The sequence below is a fragment of the Leucoraja erinacea genome, chromosome 8 (genome assembly GCF_028641065.1).
Source record: "Leucoraja erinacea ecotype New England chromosome 8, Leri_hhj_1, whole genome shotgun sequence".
Lineage (NCBI taxonomy): Eukaryota > Metazoa > Chordata > Chondrichthyes > Rajiformes > Rajidae > Leucoraja > Leucoraja erinaceus.
Genome location: NC_073384.1, coordinates 16,504,425 through 16,524,219, shown reverse-complemented (window position 1 = coordinate 16,524,219; position 19,795 = coordinate 16,504,425). Strand labels below are relative to the sequence as shown.

Below are 19,795 nucleotides of genomic sequence, written 5' to 3'. Positions count from 1 at the left end.
CAGCACCGACAGCCTCTCCTTGGACACAAATATTGATAAGAGGATCGGGAAGGCAGCTACAACTCTCGCTCGCCTCAAAACTCGAGTGTGGACCAACCCAAAGCTGACAGTGAAGACAAAGATAGCAGTCTACAACGCCTGTGTCAACAGCACGCTGCTCAATGGCAGTGAGACATGGGCTACATATGCCAGGCAGGAGAGAAGACTCAACACCTTCCACCTGAGAAGCATCCGCCGTATCCTGGGCATATCCTGGCAAGACAGAGTGTCCAACGTTGCGATCCTGTCTCGCGCTGGCCATCCCAGTATGTACACTCTAGTCAGGCAGTGCAGACTGCGGTGGCTGTGCCATGTCCACCGCATAGAGGATGGCCATATTCCAAAAGACATCCTCTATGGAGAGCTGACATCTGGGAGGAGAACCATCAGCCTCCCCCAGCTACATTACAAGGATGCCTGCAAGAGAGATATGAAGGTCCTCAACATCGATGTGGAGTCCTGGGAGAGCCTTGCAGCTGACCGCACGAGGTGGAGAGGTACCCTGAACCAGTATCTCAAAACGGGGGAAGAGAAACTGTTGATGCAGCGGCAGACAAGCGGGCACACAGAAAGGAGCGCAGCAACTTCAACAAACCAGAGACCACACACAAATGTGACCTTTGTCACTCCCGCATTGGTCTCTTCAGCCACAAGCGACACTGCTCTAGCCGAGGTTTGGAGCAAGTAGCCAACAACTAAGATGCATGATCCATGGTCAATCATGACCGAGGGGGGCCTATGAAGGTCTTGGCCGGTGCCTTATAAAGCCTCAGCATTACATCCCTGTTTTTATAGTCTTCTCGAAATAAATGTATTTGCCTTGCTTATTACCATTCGACTTGCAAACTAACCTTTTGGGAATCCTGCACTACCACTCCCAAGCACCTTTGCACCTGATCTGAGTGGTTCTGTGGTTGCAGTGTGTTGAGCTGGTCTGTGTGTCGCTGGGTTTGTGTGTGGTGCGGTGTCTCACCATCTCCGTCCTCTCTTTTAGTGACATTCACCAGATTGAGGTGGAGCAGCGGGAGGAGCGCAAGTACTGGACTGAGCGCAGAATAACCACGAGGAACCCCGAGATCACGCTGGCCATCAACGAACCCCCACCCAAGGTAGTGCCATTACACACAGAAACAGGCCCTCCGCCCCATTCCCTTATAGAAGTCAATGTTAACTGTGCTATTCTGTTGATATTTCCGAATCTCCTTTATTATAGACTCCAGTATCCTTCCTAAGGTAGACAGAAAATGCTGGAGTAACACAGCAGGTCATGCAGCAGCACTGGAGATAGGAATAGGTGACACTTCGAGTGGGAACCCTTCATCAGACGGAACAATCTTCTGTCGAGGATCTTCACCTAATATCTTTCCTACTTGTGATGTCAGGCTAATCACCCTGTTTTCCCTCTTCCTCCCTTTTTTTTACACAATGGGGTAACTTTTGCCACTTTCCAAAAAGCAAAATTCTATAAAACTAAAGGCTGTTAGAAGATTATGCTAATATATCTAGAACATAGAACGTAGAACAGTACAGCCCAGGAACAGGCCGTTGGGCCCACAATGTCTGTGCTGTTTCCTATCTGCTTACACATAATCCATATGCCTCCACTTCCTGCATTTCCATGTGCCTATCTGTTGGGTGGGCGGCGCGACCCATGTCGCAGCGGCCTCTGCAGTCCGTCTGTCTTTTTTTAAATTTTCTTTGTCCCGTTGAGTGTAGTTTATAGTGTTTTTTTTAACTGGGTATGTGTGGGGGGCGGGGAGGGGGACTTTAAAATATTTTCCCTGTACGGGGGACCAGACCTTTTCCCCGTCGGGTCTCCGTTGTCGTTGGGGCTTAGCACTGTGGAGCGGCCTCCAACCGGAACGACCTGGGGGCTCCAGTCGCAGAGCCTGCGGCCTTACCTTCGTGGAGCTGGCCGGCTTCGGAGCGTGGAGAGCTGTGGTGGCGCGCGGCTGCGACCCGACTCTGGAGCTTCGGGGGCTCCAGCCGCAGGCCCGGTGGACGGTAACATCGGGAGCTCGCGGGTACCTGGTGGGAAACCGCTTTTCGGAGCACCTGCAACGGCAACTTCTCCCGCCCGAGTTGCGGGGTTGAAAATGACCTGGAGCGGGGCCTTACATTGCCCAGCGCGGCTTTAATGGCCACAGATCTTGCTAGCGCCCGCCGGGGGCTCCAACATCAAGACCCGAAGTGAAGTGAGGAGGATATTCACTGTGATGGATGTTTGTGCAAATTGTATTGTGTCTTGGTTCTTTTCTTGTTGTATGACTGCAGAAACCAAATTTTGTTTGAACTTCAATGAGGTTCAAATGACAACAAATAAATTGTATTGTATTGTCTTGTAAACGTCTCTTAAATACCACCATCATATCTGCCTCCTCCATCACCCCAGTAGCACGTTCCAGGCACGCACCACCCTCCATTGAAAAAAACATGACCCGTACATCTCCTTTAAACTTTGCCCCTCTCACCATATCTATGCCTCTCATAATTTTATATATTTCTATCTGGTACCTCAATCTCAGGTGTTCCAGAGAAAGCAATCTCAAGTCTGTCCAACCTCTCCATGTAGCTAATACCCCCTAATCCAGACATCAACTTTTTCAAAGTCTCCATATCTTTCCTGTTTTGGGGCAACAGTGTTCCAAATGCAGACTAACCATAGTCCTATAAAGCTGCTTCATGACTTCCTAATTTGTATACTTAATTCCCCGACCATATTAAGCCAAACATACCATATACCTTATTTATCACTCTTCTATTACTACTTTTCAGGGAGTTATGAATTTGGTCCCCAAGTCCCTTTGTACATATATGCTGATAAGGGTCCTGCTACTAATTGCATATTTTCCCCTTGCATTCGAACTCCCAAAGTGCAACACCTCACACTCACTCAATTGAACTCCATCTGCCATTTGCCTACACATTTCTGCAGCTGATCCATATCCTGCTGTACACTTTGACAACCTTCTTTAAAGTCTGTGACCCCAGCAATCTTGGTGTCATCTGCAAACTTTCTAACCTACCCGTCTGAAGAAGGGTCTCGACCCGAAACGTCGCCTATTTCCTTCGCTCCATGGATGCTGCCTCACCCGCTGAGTTTCTCCAGCATTTTTGTCTACCATCTATATTCCAAGTCATTTATATATATATATCACAAACAACAGAGGTCCCAACTGTGATGGGACGTGCTAACGACACAGAGTGGTGAATTTTGTCTCGTAGAGACCAGGTTCAGTGGTCAATCAGTGGAGGATATAGCGCGATTGGGATCTGGCACAGAAGGGGAGTTGAGGCTTGGGATAAATCAACCATGGGGATAGTAAATGGCGGGGCAGGTTTGAGGGTCAGATTTGCCTACTCCGTCATCTGCTTGTGAATAGAATGAAATTTATTTGCATTTGGTATCTGTTCCAGCCATCAAGAACGAGAGGATCTTCAATGAAACCACGTGGAATGTATTTCTTGAACCCAGGACTTCAGTTCCAAGTAGGTGACAGCCTGGGGAAGCGTGTATCCACTGGTTAAACTGGCCGTTGCAAGTGGAAAGCCCAGATCATGAAGGGCTTGTGGTCGGTCAAACATGTGTATGAATGCGTTTCCCTCCTTCACCTGAAACAGCGGCAATGTGTCTGGGATTATGGGGAGAAGGCAGGAGAGTGGGGTTGATAGGGAGAGATAGATTAGCCCTGATTGAATGCTGGAGTGGACTTGATGGGTCGAATGGCCTAATTCTGCTCCTAGATACTATGAACGTCTTCTCCATTCTTTTTTTGCATGCAGCTAAAATAACGTAAAGCTCAGTCCCACATTATCTCAGCTCCAGCGAATGTTATGGGGATTGACTTCCTGGTGTGGTGTTGACCTATTTCAGGAGGGCTATACAGGAGGAAGCAAGCTTCACCAGAGATCCAGAGATAGAATAACAGATTCAGAGAACACCACACCATAAGTCCACAAGAAACCGTACAGGTCGAGAAAATAAGCTTTATTTGTGCCCGGGGACAACCTGTCAGGGATTTATGATTCATCGATTATTTCACAACATTTTCTTGGCTCTCAGCTGAGGAAGACAGTTGTCACACTAATTCTGAGGGGCCATGTTGAATTAAGGAACAATTCAAGCCATGCCATGTTTGTTGTCATATGCACAAGTATGGCGAGGTACAGGTACGATGAAAGCAGCATCATAGGCACATATACTTAGGCACATACAAACATAATTTATATATAAATTACACATAAATGCTAACAAAACAGTGAAATGAAAAAGAACAGTAAAAAGAAAAAGAACAGTAAAAATTGACACAATTAGAAAATAAGTCTATGGTAGTGCAAGAGGTGGTCCATAGTGTTCTATGGCTGAGGTAGGATAGGGGTGATGCAGGCAGGTTCAAGCCTGACATGGTGAAGTGGATAAGGGGTTGAGTAGGTGTTGGATCTCCCACAGGTGAGCCGGCACCATATCCTATTGCAACAATGCTACATGAGATGACACCAGTTTGTTGCATCTTCAGTGTGCGCTTGTCCAGTCTTCGCTTCCAGATGTCTATGCTCGTTGAGTGTCCCAGCCAGCTGGACTCCAAGAAATCACAGAGAGAGAGGGGTAGACGATGTTATGGTCCACTGTGGCCGAACCAGCAGTGTGTTGGCTCTGCGTGTCCCGTGTGCTTTACCTGTGTGCGCTGCCATGTCGCTGATTGCTATGTTCTGTGTGCCGTCTGTCCTTGCTTAGGTTCCGGAGTCCCTCTGTGCCAGCTCACCACACATACTTTGCTCACCCAGTAGTGAGGCACCGGGTGACTCCACACAGACTCACCCCACAAAACCATTTAGAAGACTCAGTATGCAGGTAAGAGCAGCCTGCTTGCATTTTGACTTGTGCTACGGTGATGTAGTTGTGTGTGTGATCTGTGTGTGATCTGTGTGTGATCTGTGTATGATCTGTGTGTGTGTGATCTGTGTGTGATCTGTGCGTGATCTGTGCGTGATCTGTGCGTGATCTGTGCGCGTGCGTGTGTGTGTTTGTGATCTGTGCGTGATCTCTATGTGTGTGTGTGATCTGTGTGTGATCTGTGCGTGATCTGTGCGTGTGTGTGTGATCTGTGCGTGATCTGTGCGTGTGTGCGTGCATGCATGTGTGTGTTGTCTGGGTTAACTGTCAGACCAACTCGGAGAACCAACCTCCTAGTAAAGGAAGAGTATGCTGCCCCTTGTAACTTAGAGACAATAAAAGGCTATCTATCTATCTATCTATCTATCTATCTATCTATCTATCTATCGGCTTGATAGTTTCCAACCACAGTCACCAGTCAAGTACCCCTGAACTGTAGGCAATGTGTACTTGGAATGATCCTACGACAGTCTGATGAGCAGTAAAACGTGGCCTGGGGCAGGGGGTAACCTCCTGTTGCCTTTCATAGAGAAGAGCTACGGGATATTATCTACTCGTTGCATCCTCCGACAAAATAAACTAAACTAAACGAAAAATGTCTTCCCCCAAGTGTGTCCTCTGCTTTAGACCTGGCATGAGGAATAGATTCCTATTGTCTACTGTATTACCCTCCCCCTCATAATATTGTCCACCTGCAGCTGGTAGACCAGCTGCCTCATGACATCAGAGACCCAGATTCGATCGTGACCGTGGGTGCTATCTGTGTGGAGTTTGCGCATTCTTAATTTGACCGCGCAGGTTTCATTTGGGTGCTCTGGTTTCTTCCCGCGTCCCAAAGATGCAAGTTAATAGTAATGTAATAAATGAATAAGAAAATGGGATAAGATGGAATGGGTGATCAATGGTTTTGTGGACTAGGTGGTCTGAAAGGCCCATTTCCACGTTGTATCTCTAAACTAAACCGAACCTCCCTTGGCCTCCTCCACTCCAAGATAAACAGGTTTTGTACTTTAGTGTGGAGACACAATGTGGAGACAGGTACTTCAGCCCATTGAGTCCGTGCCGTCCAGCGATCCCCGCACACTTATATTATCCCACACACACTAGGGACAATTTACAATTATACCAAGCTAATTAACCTACAAACCTGTATGTATTTGGAGTGTGGGAGGAAACCGGAAAAGCCAGAGAAAACCCACGCAGGTCATGGGGGGAACGTACAAACTTCGGACAGACAAGCACCCATAGTTAGGATCAAACCCGGGCCTTTGGAGCGGTAAGGCAACAACTCTACTGTTGCGCCACCATGTCGCCCTCTAACTAGTGAACGGGTGATCAATGGTTGATTTGGTCTTGGTGGGCTGAAGGGCCTGTTTCCATGCTGTATCTCTAAACAAAACTAAACCTCTGTCATGTTCTCACATGACCTCCTCTGCTCCAAGACCGCAAACTCAGCAACATTTTCTCTCACATTTGTGGGAAAGTCTGACCATCTCCCTGTGCCGTTAGGAAGCGGATCTCATCGGAGAGATTAACAGCAAAGAAGATGCCCAGAAGCTCTGGGAGATGGAACAGGTCAAGCTCCAGGAGAGGATCAAGCAGCAACAACGGGAAATGGCTGAAGATAAGAAGTGGCTGGAGAAGGAAGAGAAGCTGCTGGTAAGGAGCTCCACATGGTCACACCACGTCCATAAGTTGTAGGAGCCAAATTAGGTCATTCAACCTATCAAGGCTTCTCCGCCATTCAATCATGGCTGATCTATCTTGCCCTCTCAACCTGCCTTCTCCCCATAACCCTTGACACCCTAAGTAATTAAGAATCGATCAATCTCCACCTTAAAAATATCCATTGACGGCCTCCACAGCCTTCTGTGGCACTTTGACACCACTTTATTACTTGCAATGTGTGACTACACCACCTTGCGAGGTTTTACTCAGGATGGAGACAGTTCATGGAAGAATTCTGCTGCATGTTGATGGGGAATATAGCATATATTCTTGTATTCACTGGAGTTTAGAAGGATGAGGGGATATCTTATAGAAACATATAAAATTATAGAAGGACTGGACAAGCTAGATACTGGGAAAATGTTCCCAATGTTGGGCGAGTCCAGAACCAGGGGCCACAGTCTTAGAATAAAGGTGAGATCATTAAGACTGAGGTGAGAAAAAACTTTTTCACCAAGAAAGTTGTAAATTTATGGAATTCCCTGCTACAGAGGGCAGTGGAGGCCAAGTCACTGGATGGATTTAAGAGAGAGTTAGATAGAGCTCTAGGGGCTAGTGGAGTCGAGGGACATGGGGAGAAGGCAGGCATGGGTTATTGATAGGGGACAATCAGCCATGATCACAATGAATAGCGGTGCTGACTCGAAGGGCCGAATGGCCTCCTCCTGCACCTATTTTCTATGTTTCTATGTTTCTAAAACAGTTGACAGGAATCAAGGACCAGAGAACATATTCTTTAGGAATCAAGAACCATAGGACAAGGGTTCAGGGAATCAAGAACCAGAGTGCATAGATTTAAGGCAAGGAGGAAAAGATTTAATAGGAACCTAAGGGGAAACACTTTTACACAACGGGTGGTAGGTATACTTTATATTTAGGAGGGCACATCATCCGAGGACGTACACTCCATTGAGGATAAATGGGGATCCTGTGGATAGGGTGAACTGTTTTAAATATCTGGGAGTCCACATCTCCGAGGATATGACATGGGCATCACACGCCTCAGCACTCGTGAGTAAGACAAGGCAGCGCCTTTACCACCTCAGGCAATTGAGGAAATTCAGAGTGTCTCCGAGGATCCCCCAGTGCTTCTACGCAGTGGCGGTGGAAAGCATCTTGTCCGGGAACATTACCATCTGGTTTGGGAATTACTCTGCCAAGGACAAGAAGGCTCTGCAGAGAGTAGTGCGTTCGGCCGAACGCACTATGGGAACTTCACTTGCCCCCCTGCAGGAATTATACATCAGGAGGTGCAACTCCAGAGCCACCAATATCATGAGAGACCCCTTCCACCCCTGCAACGGACTGTTCCAGCTGCTACGGTCAGGCAAACACCTCCGTTGCCATGCGGTGAGAACAGAGAGGTTGAGAAGGAGTTTCTTCCCAGAGGCTATTCGGACTGTAAACGCCTATCTCACCAGGGACTAACTCTACTGAACGTTTTTCCTTCCATTATTTATGATGTAAAGGTATATATGTGTTATGATTGTGTTTATAGTTTGTTTGGTTGTTTGGTTGTTTTGTCTTTTTGCACAAAAGTCCGCGAGCATTGCCACTTTCATTTCACTGCACATCTCGTATGTGTATGTGTCAAATAAACTGGACTTGACTTGACTTGTATATGGAACGATCTGCCGGAGGAGGTAGTTAAGGCAGATAACATCACAATGTTTAAAAAGACGTCTAAAGAAAGGTTGACCCGAAACATCATCTCATTAGTTCATGTTATAGGAACAGAACTAGGCCATTCAACCTATCAAGTCTACTCTGCCATTCAATCATGGCTGATCTATCTTTCCCTCTCAACCCCATTCTCCTGCTATCTCCTCATAACCCTTGACACCCTTACCAAACGCCTATTCCTTTTCTCCAGAGATGCTCTCTGACACGCTGAGTTACTCCAGCATTTTGGGTCTATCCAGGGATATTCTTGATTGTTTTGTTCAAACCAGATTGTTTTTCCATGTGTTTGTTAGGACCGTGTTAGAATTCACTTTTGCTCTTCTCTCTCCCTTAGGCTCCAAATGATAACCAGTCCCAAAACGTAAGTCTTCTTTCTTCAATGTGATTTACTTTCAAAGTCAAGTATGTTAATTGATGTGCAAATTATGACAGATGTAAGCCTGCAGAGACTGCCACTGTTATTGCAGCAGTTCAACTTTTTAACTGTTCTCTACAATGCCGAGGTGCGTGACTGAATATATATCACATAATGGGTGTTAACCTGTAAAAAGCCAACCAACCCCTCTAACGTCTTGTTGCACAGCACCGACCAGATAAGTTCAATGTTCATTCAGCCTTTGTCATAAAATAAGTCCCAGTATTAGACTAAGAACATTAGTGAAACATCTGGACTAATGCCAATACCCACATTCAGTTTCAGGTGGTGAATCTGTAGAATTCTTTGCCACAGAAGGCTGTGGAGGCCAAGTCAGTGGATATTTAAGGCCGAGATGGATAGGTTCTTGATTAATACAGGTGTCAGAGGTTATGGGGAGAAGGCAGAACAATGGGGGTTAGGAGGGAGAGATAGATCAGCCATGATTGAATTGCAGAGTAGACTTGATGGGCCAAATGGCCATATCACTTAACTTAACTTATGATCTTTCCCCACTGTCTCGTCTGCATTGACCGCTAGTACTGCTGGTGTAATGGGATATGTTTTAAACCTGCATGCCCTCTGCACCCCTAACTGGCCCAGGGTCAATCCCATGCCATGACTCAAATGGTGCGTGGGTGTACACAGGGCCATGAGGTGACAGATTGGGTGGTGACCATTTTTTGCTTAACTTACAAAATTCTTAAGGGGTTGGACAGGCTAGATGAAGGAAGATTGTTCCCGATTTTGGGGAAGTCCAGAACAAGGGGTCACAGTTTAAGGATAAGGGGGAAATCTTTTAGGACCGAGATGAGGAAAACATTTTTCACACAGAGAGTGGTGAATCTCTGGAATTCTCTGCCGCAGAAGGTAGTTGAGGCCAGTTCATTGGCTATATTTAAGAGGGAGTTAGATGTGGCCCTTGTGGCTAAAGTGATCAGGGGGTATGGAGAGAAGGCAGGTACAGGATACTGAGTTGGATGATCAGCCATGATCATATTGAATGGCGGTGCAGGCTCGAAGGGCCGAATGGCCTATTCCTGCACCTATTTTCTATGTTTCTATGGTCCATTGAGAGACCCAGTTCTGAGCTGCCAAATCTGTTTCCTATTTGACTTCAGGGCTTTTAGAAGTTAAGTAAGCTAATCATTGCTGAGATAACCCAACTCTCCTTTTTCTTTTCAGGAGAGTGACCCGGAGTCGTGCTACAGTAAGTACCACTTCATGGGAATGATTTGAGATGTTTTACTCCTGTGGAACAGTCTGCAGAGCGGTTGTGTGGCAAAGGGGTAGTCAGGGCCTTTGAAACCATGTGGGATCTTACAAGCCTGTTCCCAGTCTACTCCCAACCACCATTCCCAGACTTATTTGCTGTTTCCATTCCCATTCCCTTACCCTTTTCCGTTCCCAATCCCATTCTCACTTCCCCTTCCCGTTCCCAATCCTACTCTCATTTCACTTTCTTCTTCCCATTCCCATTCCCATACCCCTTTCCAGATCCCAATCCCAATCCCATACCTCCTTCCTGTTCCCGAATCTATTCATAAACTGTTTCCTATCCATATCCTATTTCCAAATCTCTCTTTCCTTTCCACCCAACAATCCTGTTTCCAATCCTATTCCTAAACCCTTTCCTGTTCCCAATCAATCACATTCCCCAATGCAACCTCCAGTTCATTTGGCAATAGCAATGACAATGTATTTAATACTGCAGCAAGTTTGGAACAGTGTGTTTAGGATCACCAGTGTCTGGATGCCAGGGCTCAGACCTTCTCTATGCTCTCAGACTGGGGGGGGGGGGGGGGGGGGGGGGGGGCGCTGAAGGCAGTGTTGTGTGTCTAGGAATTGTGGGCAGATTCTGGACCCCAATCTTTGAGTTTGTTTCAGGTGTCCAGTGGTGAAATCTGTGTGTGTGCATGTGTCTGTGTGTGTCTACCAGTCTGTGTATGTGTGTATGTGCACGTGACACTATGACACAGTGGTAGAGTTGCTGGCTTACAGCACTGGAGACCCAGATTCGACCCGGACCATGGGTGCTGTCTGTACGGAGTTGATACGTTCTCCCTGTGACCACATGGGTTTTCTCCAGGTGGTCTGGTTTCTTCCCACATCCCAAAGATGTGCAGGTTCGTAGGTCACTTGACTTCACTAAAATTGTAAATTGTTCCCAGTGTGTAGGATAGTGTCAGTGTACGGGGTGATTGTTGGTCATTGTGGTTTGGCGGCTGAAGGGCCCATTTCCACTCTGTGTCTCTAAAAGTCTAGAAATGTGTGTGTTACTCTTGGCATTGACTAATGTCAATTACTTTTTCTTTGGAGCTGAGTTCACGGTGGCGCCAGAGAAACCTCCGAGGAAGAATCCGCCGGTGAGTGTTCGGAACAAAGTGAGCCGGGTCTACGGCAATACATCCACCTGTGCCCTGAAACTATCTCTCCGCCTTTTGTCTGAGGCACAGACTGTCCACCTGAGCTCTGAGACACAGTCCGTCTGCCTGGGCCCTGAGATACAGTCTGTATTATCTAAATGGTGGCCGATTGGGAAAGGGGGAGATGCAGCGAGACCTGGGTGTCATGGTACACCAGTCATTGAAGGTAGGCATGCAGGTGCAGCAGGCAGTAAAGAAAGCGAATGGTATGTTAGCTTTCATTGCAAAAGGATTTGAGTATAGGAGCAGGGAGGTTCTACTGCAGTTTTACAGGGTCTTGGTGAGACCACACCTGGAGTATTGCGTACAGTTTTGGCTCCAAATCTGAGGAAGGACATTATTGCCATAGAGGGAGTGCAGAGACGGTTCACCAGACTGATTCCTGGGATGTCAGGACTGTCTTATGAAGAAAGACTGGATAGACTTGGTTTATGCTCTCTAGAATTTAGGAGATTGAGAGGGGATCTTATAGAAACTTACAAAATTCTTAAGGGGTTGGACAGGCTAGATGCAGGAAGATTGTTCCCGATGTTAGGGAAGTCCAGGACAAGAGGTCACAGCTTAAGGATAAAGGGGAAATCCTTTAAAACCGAGATGAGAAGAACTTTTTTCACACAGAGAGTGGTGAATCTCTGGAACTCTCTGCCACAGAGGGTAGTTGAGGCCAGTTCATTGGCTATATATTTAAGAGGGAGTTAGATGTGGCCCTTGTGGCTAAGGGGATCAGGGGGTATGGAGAGAAGGCAGGTACGGGATACTGAGTTGGATGATCAGCCATGATCATATTGAATGGCGGTGCAGGCTCGAAGGGCCGAATGGCCTACTCCTGCACCTAATTTCTATGTTTCTATATTTCTATGTCTGCCTGTGGTCTGAGACACAGACTGTCCACCTGCGGTCTGAAACAGTCTGTCCCACACTGTCTGGTTTTACACACAGTCTGTCTCACGCGGCCTGTACTCTGAGACAGTCTGTGGACTGAGACAGCTACTGATGATCTCCCAGTATCTGCCCTGCTTTACACAATACCTCCTGACTGTGCCATGTTAGGACGGTGCCCACAAGGTGTGACAGTGCCACTGGCGTTTGTTCACCAGTGCTCTGCTAGTTGAATGAAGAGGTTGGAGACCAACCCATCAGGGGGTGCCAGCCGGCCTGGATCTCCCAGACCACCGCTCATAACTCAGCACGCCGGGACCCCCGCAGAGTGTGGGATGTGGCGATTGGATGGGTCCCTCCAGTGTTGAAAGCTCACATACAGCTGCGCACAGTGCGGTGCTCGGATACGAGCACCACACTGTGCGCAGCTGTATGTGAACTTTCAACACTGACATGGATCTGGTCAAAAGATATTGGTTCATCCTGTTAACCTCAGTGAGAGTCTCACAGCTCAGTCACCACGTCCACCGATGTCCCCTTCAATGAGGATCTCAGATCTCAGGGACCATGTCCACTAAGTCCTACCTCACTGAGGGTCTCAGAGCCCAATGACTCTGTATCTACTGATGCCCCCCTTCAGAGAGGGTGTCAAAGCCCAATGACCATGTCTATTGATAAACCCCAGTCCCCGAGGGTGTTGGAGCTCAGTGGCCGTGTCCATGGATGTCCCCCTCAGTGAGGGACTCGCAGCTCAGTCACCATGTCTACTGATGTCCCACACCCGCAGTGAGGGTCTTACTGCCCAATGTCCACTGATGTCCTCCCCCCTCTTAGTGTGTGTCTCACATCCCAGTTCAGGTCCACTCATGTCCCCCCTCAGTAAGAGTCTCACAGCCCAGTGTCCTCCCCAGTGAAGGTCTGACATCCTCCCCAGTGAAGGTCTTCTAGCCCAGTCTCTGTCCGCTGATGTTTTCTCCCCTCAGTGAGAGTGTCAAAGCCTGTTTTTACTAATGTGAGGAACTACAACTTGACTTGCGCTTATTCCCATCCCTTCTCTGCTTTGCTTGCTCAGCCGATTCAGGCAGCTCCCACAGCCAACCTGGACCGCACGGACGACAAGGTGTACCCCCTGGTCATGGAGCTGGTCAAGGCCGTGCTGCATCTGAAGAACCAGGTGTACCAGCTGCCGACGGATGAGTACATCCACCTGGTGAAGGTGAGAGGTTGGCGCGGCAGGTGTGGTGTAGATCCGCCACATCCCCAACAATCGTGCCGCCAAAACTGTGGCGGCTGCGCATTTGTGGGTTGTGTGAAAGAATTTCACTGTGCTGTGCATACGTGACAATAAAGAACCATTGAACCATCGGGAGCTCCTCACGGCTGGGAGGCATTCACAGGGTGAATGCCTAGACCATCTGCGGCTTATGGTGAGATGGTTTGAAGGTGGAATTCACCCAGGACATAGAGGACCTAGCCTCCTCTTGAGGTGGTGTCAGGGAATCATTTATCCCTGCAGAGGATACCAGGCCTGGCCTGACATCTCATACAGAGCTTGTATCCAGGAACAGAGGCTAAGCACTCAGCCATGTTATAGCCTGTTGAATGAAGAGCTTCAGGGAACTTTGCATTGATGTCTCATCCAACACACTGCCTCTTCAAGCTTGGGGTTGAAGCGGACAACTCAGAGTAAAACCAAGGCCGGGGTTTAGCTGTAACAAAGGAGGAGGCCATTCAGCCACTAAACCTGGCCTAACTGTGGTGATGTTAGTGGGTTAGTGGGTAAAAGATACTTTGTAAATGCAGAGAATTGAAATGTCTTGGACAGTGTAGGAACTTCCCTACAGAAATCAGACACCATTGTCTCTTGAGAACACAGTCTGTCAGTTTCACCATGAGTGGTCATTGCAATTGACAAGCAATTGCTCCTGGTGCCACGTGCAAGGATACTCTATTGAACAATGTAACATGCAGCCTTTATAATATTTGGCTTGTAGTAACAAAAATTGCGGTAGAAAAGTAACTTTGTTATTGTGAGTCTGAACGTCAAGTCTCTGGCGCCTAAACACTTTTCCTCCACGGACACAATATTGTTTAAAACACAAATTTGGATTTTGTGAGGTTTCTTAGGAGCGTAACTATCATATAATAGCACGTAATAGCAAAACCACTTGTAAAAAGAAGCAAATATGAATGGCCATTGCTGCCGTGGCTTTTCCAATGAATCCTTCTGTTTTCCTGACATCTTCCTTCCTGCTCCCAGACCGTGGGTATGAATCTTCGGCGCCTGACCAGCAGTGTGGACGAGCTCTTGCCGAAGCTGCCTGCCTCATCACGGACAGAGGTGAGTCTCGCCGATGGCAGTCCCAGCATTGCGGTCTGTCTCTGAGGTGGGCCTCCATGAGAGATGTGTTCGTTATCGTTATCCCCATGCACTGAGACGTTTCCAAATGAAGTCAGTGTGCTTTCATCTCCCGATGGCCCAATTTCTTTTCAGTCTGCTCAGTCTGAAGAGGGGTTCTGACTCACAACATTAGTTTCCACTTCCCACCACGGATGCTGCCTGACCCGCTGAGTTCCTCCAGCACTCTGTTTTCTGGCCCAATCTCAGACCTAGAGTGACCCTGTTCCAACTGTGCACTGAAACTACACCCTCTCACCTGTATCCACCCATCACTCGCCAGGCTTTGTCCTGCCCTCACCTCTCTCCTCCAGCTTTCTCCAACTACAATCAGTCTGAAGAAGTGTCCTGACCTGAAACATTGCCTGTTCATTCCCACTAGATGTTGCCTGACCCGCTGAGTTCCTCCAGCACTTTGTGTTGAGCTCTGCAGGAGGACGGGTGGTACGGAGTAGGAAGGAACTGCAGATGCTGGGATATACTGAAGACAGACACAAAATGTTGGTCAGGCAACATCAGTGGAGAAAATGGATAGGTGACTTTTCAGATCAGAGTCAGACCCTGGTCTGAAGAAGAGTTCCGACCCAAAACAACATCTATTCCTGACCTGCTGAGTTGCTCCAGAATTTTGGTGTGTATCAGGTGGAAAGGGAAGGTGGCAGAGTTCATGGCATGGGAGGCATTTCAGCCCATTCTACTCATGCTGGCCAAAATGGACTGGTTTGGTCCATGCCTCCTCCCAGCTTTGTGACTGTTTGCTTGGGGATGCTCATAAGCTCATTCAGGTTCTCCTTAAATGTCGCCAGGGGACGGAGTAGGAAACAGTCTCCTCCTGTTGCCTACTCCGTCCCTCTCCCACAGAGGTGTGACTCACCTCTGTCTGTGATAGCCTGTGTAAATACTGGCCTCGATTCTCCTTTAAACCGTTTACAAATAGAACAGAAATTTCTAGTTACTGTTCTCTCTGTGAAGGTCAATGGGTTATTTCTATTCCCCTTGACTGGGCCTCTCATTATTTTGTACATGTTAATTAATTCTCCCCATCCCCCAGTCCGGTTGGACACTGTCCTAACTATAACTCAACCCAGGTCACAACCACTCTGCGGGCTCCCAACAGCTGCGCACAGTACCCTTACTGTGGCCTGTTCTAGCGTAAAATCCCTGCTCTTGTACCCTCTGTCACCACCATGTCCATCTATCCTCCTGCCTCCATAGAAAATAGGTGCAGGAGTAGGCCATTCGGTCCTTCAAGCCATTCACTATGATTGTGGCTGATCATCCAAAATCAGTACCCCCTTCTGGTTTTTTCCCCATATCCATTGATTCCTTTAGCCCTAAGAGCTAGATCTAACTCTCTCTTGAAAACATCCAGAATTGGCCTCCACTGCCTTCTGTGGCAGAGAATTCTACAGATTCACAACTCTCTGGCTGAAAAAGGTTATTCATCTCAGTCCTAAGGGCCTATCCCTTATCCTAAATGGCATACCCCTTCTTCTTAAACTGTGACCCTTGGGTCTGGACTCCCCCAACATCGGGAACAATTTTCTTGCATCTAGCCTGTCCAATCGGTTAAGAATTATATATGTTTTATAGGTCACTGAGTTTCCTCTCCAAGGTCCTATCCTTTTCCTTGTTTCACCTCCCCAAATCCATCACCTAATACTTCTCAGAACTGGGCCCTCTTTGGCTTCCCTGGCCAGTGTATTTCATTGAAAGACGCAACATGGAAACAGGCCCTTTGGCCCACCGTGTCCCCACTGGCCATTGATCACCCATTCACATTAGTTCTATGTTTATCCCACTTTCGCATCCATCCCACAAAACACTAGGGTCAATACACACAAGCCAGTTAACCGACAAACCCGCATGTCTTTGGGTTGTGGGAGGAAACCAGAGCACCTGGACGAAACCCACATGGTGACATGGAGAATGTGAAAACTCCAAACAGACTGCACCTGAGGTCAGGATCAAACCCGGGTCTCCAGGGCTGTGAGGCAGCAGCTCTACCAGCCGCTTCACTGTGCTGATTTGATGGATTGATCGATATTAGGCGTTTAGAATGATTTATGGACAGAACTGGGTGACACAAACTGTGCAAAGCTTCAGACACATCTCTGGAGACTTTCACTGCCCCCTCAGGCAGCCCCTGGGTTGGAGGGTGAGGAGGAGCATTGAACACGTTTACCTCCATTCACAACCGCAACATTTGCCGCAGAGATTGGCCATCCCATCTGGGACTATGCAAGTGGCACAGTGGTAGTTGCTGCCTTACAGCGCCAGAAACCCGTGTTCGATCCTGACTATGGGTACTGCCTGTGTGGAGTTTGTACGTTCTTCCTGTGATTGCGTGGGTTTTCTCTGGGTGCTCTGGTTTCCTCCCACACTCCACAGAGACGTGCAGATTTGTAGGTTAATTGGCTTCATTAAAAAAAACTTGTAAATTATCCCTAGTGTGTAGGATAGTGCTAGTGATTACTGGTCGGCATGGACTCGGTAGGCCGAATGGCCTGTTTCTGCTCTGTATCTCTAAAAATAAAGCAACTGTTACCACAGGAGTAGACCCCAGGGGAGTTCCATGCCCTGCGTTTGCCAATTGTGTGACTGAGGGTGAGAGTTTCCCATCTCTTCCAGATCGAGGGGACTCAGAAGCTCCTAAACAAGGACCTGGCTGATCTGATAAGCAAGATGAAGCTGGCCCAGCAGAACTCGGTGACCTCGCTTAGCGAAGAGTGCAAGAAGCAGATGTTGACAGCCGCGCACACCCTGGCAGTGGACACAAAGAACCTGCTGGATGCTGTGGATCAGGCCCGTGTGCGTTCAGGAGAAGCCAAGCCCATCCCCGACTGACCGCGGCCCTCCTGCTCACTGCCTGCAGGCCTGGAGAAAGGGGACCTGAGCGCAACCCAAGCTGCATGGGATTAGTCCTAGAGCGTGGGGCGAGGGGCACTCCCCAGGGGGAAGGGAACACTGGCATTGTCTGAACACAAACCTGGCGGCTTGTGTTTGGAGGGTGGAGGGTTCTTCTAAATCTAACTGATCCCGTTTGGCATTTAGCTCTCTGTGATACCATACACTGTGATTCTGCGCTTCGCCAGATGTTTCCTGATGTGTTGTCATTTTGAATCCTAAGGCACCTAGAAATATCTAATCATAAAGTGCCAGACGGGAGATGCCGGGCATTGTCTGGCGAGGCCAGAATGAATGTCTCTGAGCGCTTTCACCCAACATCATGGATGCATTTGTAAATACCACGGCAGGTGAAGCACCAACAGGTATCTCGCTCGAATGTGACACGCCTTGCTCATTCATTCCTCACCTCTCAACACAAAAAGATTTTGGGGGAAAAAAAAACTCGGCTTGTGTTGAGTTTGTGGATATTTCCTTTCTCCAATAAAGATAGAAGTGCAAAAGCCAAGCACGGATGTGATGACTGCTGAAGACCTGAGACTTGGTGGCTGCAAGATACCTCATCTTGCAGATGAGCAACTATCAATTAATGTATTCAGAAATGTATTCACTTCAGGGCTGCTGGGATGGTGAGTAAATCAGGAGTTTTTGACCCCACATCTGAGGAGGGATGTGCTGGCATTGGAGAGGGGCTAGAGGAGGTTTAGGAGAATAATCCCAGAGATGATTGGGTCAACATATGATGAGCATTTGACGGCTCTGGGCCTATACTCAATAGAAATTAAAAGGATGAAGAGGTGGGGAGGACGGGGGGGGGGGGGGGGGGGGTGACCACATTGAAACTTACTGAATAATGAAAGGCCTGGATATAATGGATATAGAGAGGAAGTTTCCACTAGTGGGAGAGTCTAGGTCCAGGTGGAGCCTCAGAATAAAAGGACGTATCTTTTGAAAGGAGGAAAATCTGTGGAATTTATTGTCACAGACGACTGTGGAGGCCAAGTCAATGAATATTTTAAAAGTGAAGATTAGCAGGTTCTAGATTAGTAAGGGTGCCAAAGGTTATGAGAAGAAGGCAGGAGAATGGGGTTGAGAGGAAAAGATAGATCAGCCATGATTGAATGTCAGAGTAGATTCGATGGGCTGAATGGCCTAATTCTGCTACGGCATGACGGGAGTGATCTGTGCCATTGATCTAACATCTACATCTCAGCCACCTGATACATCATGTTGGTGTGTGGACTTGGATCCGGTTGTATAACTGGGCCCAGAGTTTGAATTGTTCTCTTTCCACCTTACTCTCCCTGATCTGTGGACCGGAGCTGGTGTGACCAGACGTGATTCTGGACTTCCCCGTTTCAGCCTTGTGACATGACCTCTGAGCACCAAGTCATCAGGGCTCATCTGCTCATGTGATCATCCCCAACATCTCACACAGCAGATACTTCACACACAGCAGATACTTCAAACCCAGCAGCAGCCGACCTTCCTCACTGCTCTCCAGCTCCTACAGTTGTACCCTCCATTATTTACATTTACCACTCAAGACCCAACACTGGTGAGGGTGATGCGATTTAGTGTGGTTTGACCAAGTCCTCTCGTCTTTGGAACACTGCACCTGCATTGTAATCTTTATCGCGTCTGACATTAATCTTTCTGTGACCTGCTGAGCATTGTAAGATGGAAGCGCTAGAGAAAGATGGGTGGGAGTATGCGGTCATTGTGGATTATTTCATGTGGACACGGACTTGATAAACCAGCTCCGTGCATCTACACCTATAAGATTTAATGGTGACCGGAACAGAAGATTTTTCATACACAAGGTGCTGAGTATATGGACCAAGCTACCAGAAAACCTATAAGAGTCAAGAGTCAATTTAATTGTAATTTGGACCCCTGGAGGTCCAAACGAAATGCCGTTTCTGCAGCCATACATTACACACAAATAGACCCCAGACACAACATAATTACATTTTACATAAACATCCATCACATAGCTGTGATGGAAGGCAAAATAAACTTATCTCTCCACGTCCCTCTCCACTGCACTCCCCCCCCCCCCCCCCCCCCGATGTCAAAGTCATAGCCCCCGGCTGGCGATGGCGATTGTCCCGCGGCCATTAAAGCCACGCCGGGTGGTGCGAGGTCGCACACCGGGTCTTGGTGTTGGAGCCCCCGGTGTGCGCTCGCAGAGTCCGCGGCCATTCCAAGCCGCGCGGGGCGGTGATGTAGGCCCCGCTCCAGGAGCTCTTCGACCCTGCGAATTCGCCGTTGCAGAAGCCCCGAAAAGCGGTCTCCCTCCAGGGAGCCGTGGGCTCCCGGCGCCGCCGTCCACAGACCTGTCGCCGGAGCCTCCGACTCTCCGGTAGCAGCAGCAGCAGCAGCAGCAGCAGCAGCAGCAGCGCTCCTCCACCGCTCCACCCGCT

At 48.2% G+C, this 19,795-nt stretch overlaps 1 protein-coding gene across 2 annotated transcripts in view; it reads left to right on the top strand.

Annotated features, from left to right (window-relative positions):
- ptk2ba (protein tyrosine kinase 2 beta, a) overlaps positions 1–19,395 on the top strand; it is a 105,676-nt gene extending 86,281 nt beyond the window's left edge. Inside the window, exons 22-31 of one of the 2 annotated variants that reach the window (XM_055639061.1) lie at positions 1,034–1,148; positions 3,457–3,528; positions 4,775–4,891; positions 6,443–6,592; positions 8,679–8,705; positions 9,945–9,969; positions 11,079–11,125; positions 13,137–13,280; positions 14,325–14,405; positions 17,094–19,395. In XM_055639061.1, coding sequence (XP_055495036.1) covers positions 1,034–1,148; positions 3,457–3,528; positions 4,775–4,891; positions 6,443–6,592; positions 8,679–8,705; positions 9,945–9,969; positions 11,079–11,125; positions 13,137–13,280; positions 14,325–14,405; positions 17,094–17,309 — 994 coding nt within the window. In that variant the 3' untranslated portion in view covers positions 17,310–19,395. The remainder of the gene's footprint in view (positions 1–1,033; positions 1,149–3,456; positions 3,529–4,774; positions 4,892–6,442; positions 6,593–8,678; positions 8,706–9,944; positions 9,970–11,078; positions 11,126–13,136; positions 13,281–14,324; positions 14,406–17,093) is intronic. The other variant, XM_055639062.1, reaches the window with a different exon arrangement.
- Positions 19,396–19,795: the final 400 nt, after the last annotated feature.